At 44.7% G+C, this 12,777-nt stretch overlaps 1 protein-coding gene across 3 annotated transcripts in view; it reads left to right on the forward strand.

Moving 5' to 3' along the window:
* The window catches only part of SGSM3 (small G protein signaling modulator 3), a 288,821-nt gene that overhangs the window by 159,909 nt on the left and 116,135 nt on the right, over nucleotides 1-12,777 (forward strand). For all 3 annotated transcript variants that reach the window (XM_086963472.1, XM_086963474.1, XM_086963473.1), the window contains 2 exons: nucleotides 6,733-6,840; nucleotides 9,658-9,801. In XM_086963472.1, the coding sequence (XP_086819598.1) occupies nucleotides 6,733-6,840; nucleotides 9,658-9,801 (252 nt within the window). The remainder of the gene's footprint in view (nucleotides 1-6,732; nucleotides 6,841-9,657; nucleotides 9,802-12,777) is intronic.

Below are 12,777 nucleotides of genomic sequence, written 5' to 3' on the forward strand. Positions count from 1 at the left end.
TGTCTGTTTGGCCCTAGGGATAGTCCAGCTGAGACTAAAATCCTCTGTCTCCCGCAGAAGGGGAGGCAAGGAGGTAGGTGCCTAAGTGATGAAGAGCACGACGTCGGCATAAAAGGAGATCCATGTTCCCTGTCACCCATGCTGATTCTGGTATACGAGCCGTGATGGTGAATATACTCTTGAAAGGGCTCCATATATAGAGCAAAGGGGCACCCCTGACGGTTACTCCTCAATATCTTAAAGGGGCAGGAGGTGACACTGTTCACCCTGACCCGTACCTCCGTCTCATTATAGGTACAGCTCACTCAGCCCATTAACCTCGCACCCAGGCCAAATCTAGCCAGGGCGAGCTGTAAATTGGGTCAGTGGACCCGGTCAAAAGCCTTCTCGGCGTCAACCGTTAGGAGCAAGGCTGGCATCTGTGAGCACTGGACCTTGTTGAGGAGGTGGCACTATCGCCTGGTCCCATCGCTGCAGCTCCGTAATGAAGCCAGATTGGTCAGGGTCTATGAAGCCCTGCATGTAGGGCGCCAGGCGGGCAGCCAGGATGCTAGTAAAAATTTTAATTCAACATTTAGGAGGGAGATGGGGCGGTAGGAGGCATACCTCGCCGGGTCCTTACCCAGCTTCAGTATGACCACAAAAGCAGCCATGTGCTTGGAAGGGGCAAGAACGCCAGAGTCGCTAAACGAATTAAAGAAATGCGTAAGCAGTGGAACAAGACTGGGCACAAACATTTTATAGAAGTCGGAAGAGAAACCTTACTCGCTGGGCGATTTGCCCATAGGGAGCCCTTGGATGGCTTGCATCACCTCTTCAGGTTGGATGTCTGTCTAATTTGCCTCCCTCTGGTCCAGGCAGAGAGGTCACTTGGCCCGCTCTACTTAGGCCGCCTCCGCTTCCTCACTAAAGGAGTAGGCGAAGTACAGATTCTCCTACGATGAGGTCATCCGTCCGCAGTTTCTCTCTCTGGGGTCCCTCGATCTCCGCATTCGGGCGCACTGCTGTCTGGGCTCGACGTTGGTGTACCAAGAGGATCCCAGCTCTGTTCCCCCGCCCCCCCCCCCCCCCCTTCACCCCTCCTTTGTTATCGAGATGCTTGGTACGCAAGAGTGAGTACTCTGCATGGTCAAAGTCCAGTTCTTTCAGTTGTTTTCACGCATTGTGAGCTGGCGTCTAGATTGAAAAGAGCCCATGTGCTGATGTACCCCCTCTAATTTCTTGATCCGTGGCTCCAGTTGCTCCTGTTTAACCCTCCTATCTTTATCCAGCCTAGCCACTGTCACAATGAACTGTTCCCGAATCACTGTTTTTAAAGTGTCCAACAACAGGGTGGCAGGGGAAAGGCCATCGTCATTGGAGTCCAAGTAGGTCTGTATGGACGTCTGTACCTCCTTTATGTTTGTGTCATGTGTATTCCCTGGCATTTGGGTTACGTTGACGCTATATGTCTGCTAGGTCCACCTCAGTCAGCCACTGTCTCATGGAGTCAGAAATTGCAACGGCATGCCCCACCCTTTGTATGGACCTGTCCAGCTGAGGGTTGACAACTATGGTAAAGTCACCCCCCCACTAGTAGGTCTTCATCTGGAGATACTAAAACACTGCTTTGGGCAGCCTTGAGGAACGCTTCCTGCTGGTTGTTTGGGCTGTATATAGATGCAAGCATATATTTATGACCCCCAATCACCACCTGCAGGGCAAACAGTCTCCTGGGCACTTCCACCTGAGTCCCCAACCCCCTTTCGGAGAAGCTTGTTGCAAATAGAATTGCCACCTTCTCGGGCATGGATGAAAAATACTGGCGGTCAAAATATTGGTACCGAAGGCTTTTCAAGTCTGTTGGCAGTAAGTGCGTCTCTTGTAGCATGCAAATATCACACTGGTCATCCCTAAGGAGGGTAAGAAGTGCACACTGTTTCACTGGTCCACTAAAGCCCTGCACATTGAGGCTCAATAGCGAGACCCTAAGTGGAGCCATGGAGGAAGAAGCAAGCAAGCAAGCATGCACGCTTGGCAAGAGGGACCCACTCCCCAAGGAAGGTGGAGATCCAATCCCACAGGCCCCATGCCAGAGAGAGGAGAAGGTAGCTGTTGAGGGGAAGAAAAGAAGACCCAACGCGGTCGTGCCGGGGGAAGGCCTGATCGTGTTGTGTGTCTGGGATGGCACAAGCCCAAAGCGGACTCCCCACAAGAGGCTCAGTCATAAAGTAAGGGGTGCTACGCAAACAAATGATGGATGGAATGCTGAATAAATCATACATTCACCCCCAGTCAAGAGATCCGGGTTAAATCCATTGTTCTGTTGCTCACCATGCACCTCAGTTTAGACCCAGCCATATGCAAATCAGTCTTGACCCTGTGCCTCATGGGAGCAGTCCAGACCGATCTGCCAAGCCAGGTCCTCCCTGGACCAGAAACAAGCATCCTGGGACTGGTTTCTGGGTATTACCCTTCATCAGCCAGGCTAGCTTGAATCTAGTGGCACAGTGAGCAAGGGACCCACGTCTGGACATACCCATCCCAATTGTTTTTTTTGCATATACAGTAAGGGGTGGCAAAGCCGGCCGAAGGGAGGTGGGCCCACAGCCACCCCAGTGTCTCCCCCCACCAGAACTTTTACAAAGAGTGAGTGCCATACCCCCTGGGACCCTCGTAGTCCCATATTGCCCCCATGCCATATCAGGAGGTGGGTCGCGCCAGAGGTGCGCAACAGATGGAGAAGAATAGAAGAACTAGAGAAGTAGAGTAGCTGTGAAGAAGTTAACAATAGAATAAAAGCCCGAAGGTGGGCTACGATATCACCATAGTGGAACGGTTCAAAGCCAGGCAGCTAGCCATCACCATATCCCAAGGGTAGTAGCATAAGGTGGAGCCCTGCCAGGTGAGCGACAGCTCATGTGGTATCCTGGTGCCTTCAGCTAAACAGCGAGCAGAGATGATGTGCCCTGGGCGACCTGGCGCAGAGGTCATTTCTTCGGCCCCTCCCCACGGTCTACGCAGTCCTACAGCTGCCGAAGGAGTGCCTCCCATTCCCCTTGGCTCTCCACCTCAGAAGGCTGCAAGCGAGCATCATTCCCTGTCCGACGACGCCTTCTTTGTTTCATGTTCTGCTGCGCCGAAGAACCACTGCTCCCCTCAGCATCTAGGTCAAACCCCATCATGGGCTGTGCCTCCTCCATGGACCGCATTGCATATGTCTCCAGGTTCCACACCAAGACCATCCGGAAGGGGTGGCCCTACCAATAGCGAATTCCTTTCTCGCGGAGGAAGGCAGTGGCTTGCTTCATGGCTCTGTGGCATTGGAGGGTGAGGGAGAGCTGTCCTGATAAATGCCAACTTGCAAGCCTTCAAAGGACACAACTGCTGTGTCCCGCGTCGCCGCCATGATGGTTTCCTTCTGCCTGTTGGAGTGTAGGCTGGTGAGCGGCCGACCCGGACCAGCAGCAGGTCATCCAGACGGTGGGAGCGGTCAAGGACGATCTCCTCCCTGGAGTGCTTCAAAGAGAGCCGGGCTATGGCACATTCATTGGGCCTTTCTGCACCAGTCCGGAGATCCCCCAACAGTTTTGCCCTTTTCGGGGATATGTCAGGAGCCTGGTGTATCTACAGCGCAAGGCCCCAACATGCACAACAGTCACACCAACAAGTGATTCAAACTTTGACTCTGGCCTGCATAAATCTATATAATAACTATTACTATTTATTAAAACCAGCCTTCATAAGAAAAACAATCAGAAAGTTCATCCTATGAATAAATAAAAAAATGAGGAGTTCTGAAAACTGCATCTGGCTAACACATTTTCACCAAAAGAGTGAGTCAAACTAAGACTTTGGGATTTTATAGAAATATAACCTGTAGGAGCCTGCAATCCCTTGATAAAAACATGTCTCTTATTTCCTTGTTACAATGTGAAGTGTTGTCATAATGCCTGCTGCAAGAGCCAGCAGTAAAGGTGAAAGGCAGGCCACAGCATCTAATTGCAGTTTAAACAAGAATGGGGATTTTTTTTTTCTTTTTATCTGTTTTACTAAAATTATCAACAGAAAGGAGATGTATATGGCAACATGTTTTTCTGCATTAGCCATTAGGTAAAAGATAGAATCTCTTTACATGTTTTTACACATTCTGAGCTACATCATTTATTAATTTGATTTACATTACTGTTACTAATATCTTTTTAAACAAATTACTCAATGCTTATATTCTTTATGTCTGCAACCATACTATCTCTTTCATATGTAAGGGCAACATACCTAGAATGTAATCTGTTTATATGAACTATAACTGTGTGACCAAGTATATAAGGAATACGTTAACCCCTGCCATACATTTAACCCATTGACTGCAGCGTGAATTCCGCCGCAGTGCGGGTGATTTAATCAGTGGACGGGGTTCGGATGGCCTCTGGCCTTCCTCCGCACACGCCCACCGTCACGTGCACCAAAGGGGGTAAAAGCTGCTGCAATTCCCCTTCGATTTCCATGACTTTCTAAAGGAACTCCATGTTCAGCCTCGTTAATCTAAGTGACTTGCAATATCCTTATAATGTATGGCAGGAGGTCCTTTATCCCATCTATAATATTGGTAGGTAAGTTCAACCGTAATAAGAAATGCAGTCAGAAAGCACCAGTAAATTCTGATCAACATCAATAGATTATTATATCAACAAGCCTGAATATTCTATTCTGCTTAAACCATTAGACAGTATCACCAAAACAGTGCTTCAAAAACTGCCTGTGTTCTTTTATCAATGTATGCTTAGTAAAGTCAGCCTTCATAGGAGCAAGCAAAAAGTTCACCACAGAAATAGATCCAATACTAACAATCTTGGATGCCAAATCCTGAAGACATTTTTTTGCCAAACCAGTATCTCAGACACTGAAGGAGGGACACACATGCGCGCACACTCAGTCTCTCTGTATCTCTCTCTGCCTCCCCCGGCCCCCAAAAGCAAACCCTTTCAAGCTTGGGTGCTGCATAAATTATGCCAAAAATGAATTGGGGAACTCTGTCTAGTTCCCAAGTTTTAGGTGGAGAGCAGCCCCTTTATATGGAGCAGTCTGCAGCACCCGCAACACTCTAAAACGTCTCAACTCAAATGTCTGTTTTTTTGTAGTAGACGTTTTAAGCATAGGCTTAGCATAGTGCCATCCACTCAAAGCTAGAAAAGTGACTTTCTTCTGCCATTTTTGCAGCAAAGGTTTTAAGCATAGAATTAGCTTTTGCCATCCGCGCAGAGCTGAAAAACGACAAACGCCTTGTACTAATCCAGGCACATTATTATAGCATTGGACTGCTAAAATACTTCCATCCAAAACCAACCTGGAATGAATAAAAGCAGTCTCTGACTCATGTTTCATTCTTATTAGAGTTCTTCAGAGAGGCATAGCTTTATCCAGACACAAGGTAGCACCTAGTGCAAGTGAAAGCAATTTCCTTTAAGGTTTAGGGTGCTGTATAAATTATGCAAAAAGGAAGTAGGGAACTCTGGTTAGTTCCCAGGTATTAGGTGGAGTACAACATTCTACAACACCACCAACATTCTAAAACTGCTCACCTCAATTGTCTATTTTTCTAGCAGAGTTTTAAAGCATATTATTACCATAGTGCCATCCACGTTGAGTTAGCAAAGTGACAGTCTTTTGCCATTTTGTCTTTAAGCTTAGGATTAGTTTTGCTCTACCCAAAACTTGGTAACTGCCAAGTTTATTAAATACAACTAAGAATCAGATGCTCACAGGTCTTATCTGTATAAGAAAGTAAGTCAGACAGTACCTTGTGAATTTATCCAGTGCCGAACAAACCCATGTGCATCTCGGGTACCTGGTAGTACACCACATATGTCCTTTCCACTCCCTCATTTGTCATCAAACTATACTTTTGGCCGCCTCTTATGTCCACAAGTAATTGTAAGGTTCCACTACAACCTGTTGGCCTGCACTGCCAGAGAACCCCTTGCTTTAAGGCACCCCTTGCTGCTGCTAAGAACATAAGATGGAACCGGAAGCGGTACTCTCCTTCACTTTACCATTCACCGGTGAGAATTAAGCCCTTATTGTTCCACTATCCCTGTCTGAGTGTGTGGAAGGCTGGTGGAAGTACACTACAGCATCCCTCCCAGCTTCTGTTGAGGAATTGTGATGGCCTCAGGCCTGCATCATCTTCTGATGCGGTTCTCTGCTGGTTTGACCAGGACAGTGTATCCATCCTCCTAAGATTCCTACAGGAACAGATATGCTCCTTCTAGCCATATATAGGTAAGAGAAGCTTGGAAATTAAGTAGATTTCTCCTTGGCCATTACACACCTTGACGCCTTAACCTAAACTGTAATCCCGTGTTCCCTAAAGTCTTTGGATGGATATCATTCTGTTCCTCCTTACATGTGGGAATCCACTCGCATTTCAACTTTTTGAAGATGGATTGAAGGAATACAGCAAATGGAACTACTCACTGCAGACACGCAATGTTATTCTGAGCGCATTGCTGTCTTTGCGGTTCCTCTCCTCCACCCCTTTAGCCTTACTGCCCTTCTACTAAATGTAACTAACTCTTCCTGCCCTTCCACTACCTGTTTATCCAGTACTGCCCCTCAGCCCCGCCTCATTAACCTGTGCTTCTACCGTGTTCACCTTTGCTCTCCCTTGCAGTCGTGTGTTCCTCCACATCTTTAACCCTTGTTGTCCCTCAGCCACACCTCCTCAACTATTACTGTCCCTTTTGTCCCCAGCTATGGATGCGCCTCTCAGGAGCCCTGCAGAAAAAGCGCAACTCCGAAATGTCCTACCGAGACATCGTCAAAAACAGCTCCAACGACGAGACGGTCTCTGCCAAGCAGGTGAGCGGAGAAGAGAGCGCATGTGTGGAACAGCGAGACTCCAGCAAAGGAGACGAGGCCAGTGATTCCTTTGTTTCTTTGCAATATTTATATAGCAAAGACGAAGCCACAGTGGTAGCTAAGTACTTCAGTGCTAGCGTGACATTTACATTAGTGAGAAAACTTAGTTGCAACAATTATGGATGAACAGGGGGGTGGGATATTGAACAGGCAGGAACATTCTTGAAAAAGTGTTCTTTCAGGAGTTTTTTGGAAGTAAAACAAGTCTGGGGCCTGACTCAATGCTTCAAATAGGTTGACCCAGGTGCTTAGTTAGAGAAGCCTGCTGGCCTTGTGTTTGTTATTTTTATTTGTTCATTTCCTTGAGATAGACAAGACTTGCATGTGGCCTCTATGTGGTCTCCACTAATGTGTTGTTTGTTTTTCAAGTAGCCGATAACACCTGGCTGGATAACTTTGTAAGAACATCATCAGAGTTTGAAGTTAATTCTGGCTCCAGTGGGAAGCCTGCAAATCTCTTTCACAGTGGACCGATGCAATCGGACTTCTTTGCTACTATGGCAAGGCTGGCTGCTGCCTGGAGTATACCTTTTAGGATGACACATGAGGAGTTGAGTGGGCTTGATAGGATATTTGTGTGACAGCACCAAAACTTGGAGCACAGCTTTGACGTTATAGGTGGAAATACAGGTTTAGGTATCTGAGGAGATGATGCCGGAAGAAGGTGCTTTTGCAAATTTTGCAATCTGTGTTACCATAGTCCAATTCCGATCAATGGTGAAGCCCAGTGATATGACTTAGGACACCTATGAGAGTCAGATTCCTAGATGACCCAGACTTTCTTCTATTTGTGGACGGGAGGATGGGTATCTTTTGTGTAGAGGGTAAGGGTTCCCACTTTTGCCGGGCTGAGGCTCAGAACAGCCTCTGTAAGAAGTACTGTAGGGATGTCCTGTCTCATGCATTTGACCCTTTTCAGTAGAGTTGGATGTCACCTGTGTATTGGTGGATATAGCTGCACTACCGCCTAATGGCATCAGATCAAATTGCTTATTTAAGAGATTGAGTTTAAAGGGTGATCGGCTGGAACTCACATTTTAAGGAGCAGAGTGAATCACTCTAAGTCCAGCTTCACGAATTGTCATGTAGATAAAAGGACAAAGGCAACTATTTCAGAACTGTCCCATCCGAGCAGAATGGTACTTTGTACTGTATTTTAATTCATTTTGGATATCACTGAGGGGCTTATAGGCAGTCAGGCATTGTCTTTGTCCAGGAATGCAAAATGTAATCTGGCACCTAGAGGTTTACCAATTATTTGCTCTGTCTGAAGCAGAATCTGGATTGAGATGTATTCAGGACCTTGTGATCAAATGCATGGGTTAGGATGTGTTCGGAGTTGAAATCACTTATGTTTTACAATATTTATTTTCTAGAAAATTAAGGTAGGAGACTGAGCAGGAATTCGGTTGTGTTCTAAAGAGTCTAAGTTAGCCTTTTTCAGAAGAGTGAATAGAAATGTATTCCTGTTATTGAGACGCCCTTTCATTTTGAAGAACCGAATCGAGGATTATTAAAATATTACCTGATGGTTGTTATTTCATATTGGTTTTGTTTTTGTATTGGCCATCAATTTCAGTATTCTGGGAATCAAAAATAATAAAAGGGAAAGAACAATCTACAAAATATAGTAAAAAGAAAAAACATTCCAAATGACCACTGTCACCCAACACTATTCTGGCAGCATTGTTTCTGTGTGCGGTGCCTTACTATGCTCTTGTAACTGATGTAACTTTTAACGCAATGATCCTAAATGTAAAGCGCTCTGATACCCTCTTGGGTCAAGTTCACGCTATATAAAACTTTATAAATAAATAAATCAGACCTGAATTTGGAGATGAAGAAAATTATTTTTCCTATAAGTAGCAGTTCATAGTTTTTAGGAGTATCAGAGATGAGTCGGACTTGGTTTAATTAATATATTCAATGATTTGGGGTAATTTGATTAGTGGAGGAATTTATTGAGGCAGTGGTTCAGAGAAAGGATTGTGGATCTGGTATTTAAAAACATAATCATTTGGGGTGTTCCTTTGTGGTATATTGTGAGGCTCTTGACATGTTGTTTTGTATTTCTTTTTAGATAGTTTTGTTGGGTTTTTTTTTAGAAAGAATATGTTGATGGTGTTTGAAGCATTGTCGCTGTGTGTGTGATGATTGATTTTTGTTCAAACCATCTGGGATTGTTTGAAATATTGCTTCGAAGTGGTTTTCTGTAGCACTGGTGTGAGGTTTCAATTTATTTTTTTGTGGATTATGAAGTTCTTTGATTTTTATTTTTTATATTCAGGGCTCACAGTGAGTATAGTATTTGTAGTTTCTCCCAACCTTTTGCAAATTCTCTGTCAGGCATTTTCCTCTTTCGAATACTAAGCAGATGGATCTATTCTTTGATGGTTCTCAAAGAGAGGGATTATGTTTAGGATGATTTGGGGAATATTTTATTGTAGTTGTTTGTCAGATCATGGGTAGTTTTAGAAACAATAGTGGATGTTGAAACCGTTTTCAGTTCTTCCAAGCGTTGGGAAGAAATATTAAAGTAATGAACAGATGAATGCAAAGCATTTGAAGTGTATACAGTCAGGGATTGAAGAGGTAGTGGTGGGGTACAGAAATGAGTGAGATACCATAGACGTCTAGGAGGCTGATGCTGTGGTTATTGAACTAGACTCTTTTAGGCACAAAACACATTTTGTAGAGATTGTGTAAATGTGTGGTACCCTTTACCAGAGCTAACAGCACACTCTTTTTTCTCCTCAGATTGAGAAGGACCTGCTTCGGACCATGCCAAGCAACGCCTGCTTCTCCAACCTGAACAGCATTGGGGTGCCTCGTCTGCGCCGGATCCTAAGGGGCTTGGCGTGGCTGTATCCCGAGATTGGCTACTGCCAGGGCACCGGCATGGTGAGAACTCCCTACTCCAAATTTCCTCTATCATCTCCTAGGCATCGCTGCTTATGTTTACACACAAAGCTATCAGCGGCTGACCATAGGTTCTGCACCTCAATCCCGGTCACATTTAATTTATTGTCCTGTGCATCCTCTTCAGGCACTTGCCGCCGTTTAGTGCCACTGGAAACCAGAGAAATTGATATATGCCAAAAAGGAAGGTGCACCAGAAATGAATTTGACATTGCCACCGTCAGTTCATCATCTCCTTTTATTAATGAAAGTTATTGCACACAATTTAAAAACAGCCATCAGCCAACACGTTTCATTCCGGTCACAGTAGGAACTTCATCAGGGCTTCAAATATTATATAATTTGTTCCTACTTTTTCATGAGAGCCGATGTAACGTTACAAGGATCGCCACCCCAGAATAAGGGTATATAACCAATTCATGTCCCAGCTCGAGATCCGAGTACTAGGAAATCCCACCCTTGGTCGGATTGCCTGTAGTCAAGTATTGATACTTGACTTACTCTGGGGTGACTATCTTGGTGACGTTACATCGGCTCTCATGAAAAAGTGGGAACACACTATTTAATATTTGAAGCCCTGATGAATTTCCTATCCACTATCCAATGAAAACAAGATTCAGTCACTACAAAGATTAAGTTGAATTTGCGCCCTCAAGGAGGAATTCATATTTCATGCAGGATTCACACCAAGAAGGTGACTAAAATAGTGCATTCTAGAGTTATAGGTATTCGAAGGATCAGGACACTATCCTTTGGAGTTAAAACAGTTATGGGTAAAAGATTGCTCAGTCGTGAGCTGCGGCTGAGGTCTGTTTTTCAGTCCTGTGACTCGGGTCTTCAGGGTGATCTCCACTAGATGTCAGCCAATGAGAGATGCTGTACCTGCCCATTGGAAGCATAATGTTTTAGGGAAAAGTGGGATGAACAGAAGGCTCCACCTCAGAAGTTAAAAACTCAGGGGAATGAGTGTTGTGTCAAAAACTGATCGAGTCCTTAGACAGTAAAAGGGAACATATGGGTGTTGGGTATGCCCAGACGTGGGCCCCTTGCTCACTTTGCCACTGGATTCAAGCTAGCCTGGCTGATGAGGGCTGTTAGCCTGAAACCGGTCCCAGGATGCTGCTTTCCGGTCCAGGGAAGATATGGCTTGGCAGTTCGGGCTGGACTGCTCCCATGAGGCACAGGGTCAAGACTGATATGCATATAGCTATTCTGAACTGGGGTGGGCAAGTGAGCTAAAGAACGATGATGGATTCAACCCAGATCTGTGAATGGGGGTGAGTGCCTGAAAAGTTTTGGCGCTCCGTCAATCATCTCCTTGTGTTTGCCGGTGTCAACCACCATATTTCTGGCATGAAGCTCCCGCTTTGACCTGAGGCTTGTCAGTGTGTTCCAAACATGTATTGCCACTTTTCCTGACAAAGAGCTCAATTTACTCAAACCTAGCTTGAGCTTTATATTTTGTGTTCCATATGTGGGGTTTCTAGGATAGTGTTTTATTCATTTAGTTTCCAAGGTATAGGTTACCTTTAACCACCGCAAGGCTGTCTTCATCTTGATCACTCAAGCCGAGTCTCAGCCTTTTGAGTGTTACTTGAATACAGTCACTTTTATGTGGTGGTTTTGATTACCCAACTGATTGCTCCACTGGGAACTGGAGAGCGAGTAAATTCCTTTCCATCACAATGGGATCATCTGCAGATAACCAGAACAGGATTGCTAATCCATCAATCCTTGGACCATCGTTTGAAGCATTTGGGATGATGCCATACAGCTGACATAAAAAGTAGAAAAAACAGTGATGCAAACAGGCACCACTGATGTACTCTTTTGGAGGCATGTTTTTTTTGTCTGCTTTTGTTCCTGTGTGGTCCTCGCCTGTGAGGTACTCCATGTGTCAAGGCTTCTCATGATTTAGAAGAGTATTCTTCAGATGTCCAAACTTTGGAAACCAGATTGAAATTCGGCGTAAATCCAGACAAGTTACAATAAGTGGCATCTGTTTAGCCATCTATATTCATGAATTATATATGGAGGACACATACTTAATCTATTGTAGACCGGCACAGGCGAACCACTTTGTGTGGGATTAAGGAACACTTTCTCTTCCACACAATCATTCATTGAAGCCAATATTAGCTTTGTGGAAACCTTTTAGTCAATATCTATCTGACGGATTGGCTGGTAGAATTTGTTTTTGTTTGTGGGCCCTTTTTGTATAATGGGAGCACAGTGTTGTGAAGATTTAATCCAGGAAAATAGGCGAGGCTGAAATTATCTGACAAACAATGACAAGAACCAGGAACAACAGTTGGCTAGATTTTAAAACCTTTCTTGGAACAATACTCGGTCATTGGTAATGAGACCCTCCCTGTCTTGAGATTTTATAGGACATCCTGTCATTTGAGTAGTGAAAACAGTCATCTTCTTGACAGGCACTGCAATGTTATGAAGGAGGTTAGATTTATCTCCAGCTGGCACTGTGCATGGTCATGTTCATCAAAGATGGTACTCATGTGATTGACCCAAATTATTTACAAACTCTTGCTCTCCATCTTTTCTGTTGTTCTCCAAGTCTTTGGCAATTTAGGGCCAGAATATGAGTTTGTATATTTCTGTGGCAACCAATTCAAGCTGTTGCCTTCTTAAATCCAGGGTCATTTTTTTTCTCCCTAATCAAGGACTTCTAAATTCTTTGGATTATGCTTAATGTACAACAATCCTTCTCCTTTAACGCATCCTGGAACATGAAATCAGGCATGGATGTAATTGTAAATTGTATCATGTTTGATTGCTTTCCTGCACACATTATCCTACATAATGGTTGCATCTGCCTAGAATGTTTTATCCTCTTTTGAGGGCCAGCCAACTTGGGGAAATCTAAACAACCATTGACTTACCACAGCTCTGCTGTCCAAGGCTCCTGCAATGCAGATATTTCATAGTTGGATTTTCAAC

This window comes from Lissotriton vulgaris, chromosome 1_1 (genome assembly GCF_964263255.1).
Source record: "Lissotriton vulgaris chromosome 1_1, aLisVul1.2, whole genome shotgun sequence".
In the NCBI taxonomy this organism is placed as follows: domain Eukaryota; kingdom Metazoa; phylum Chordata; class Amphibia; order Caudata; family Salamandridae; genus Lissotriton; species Lissotriton vulgaris.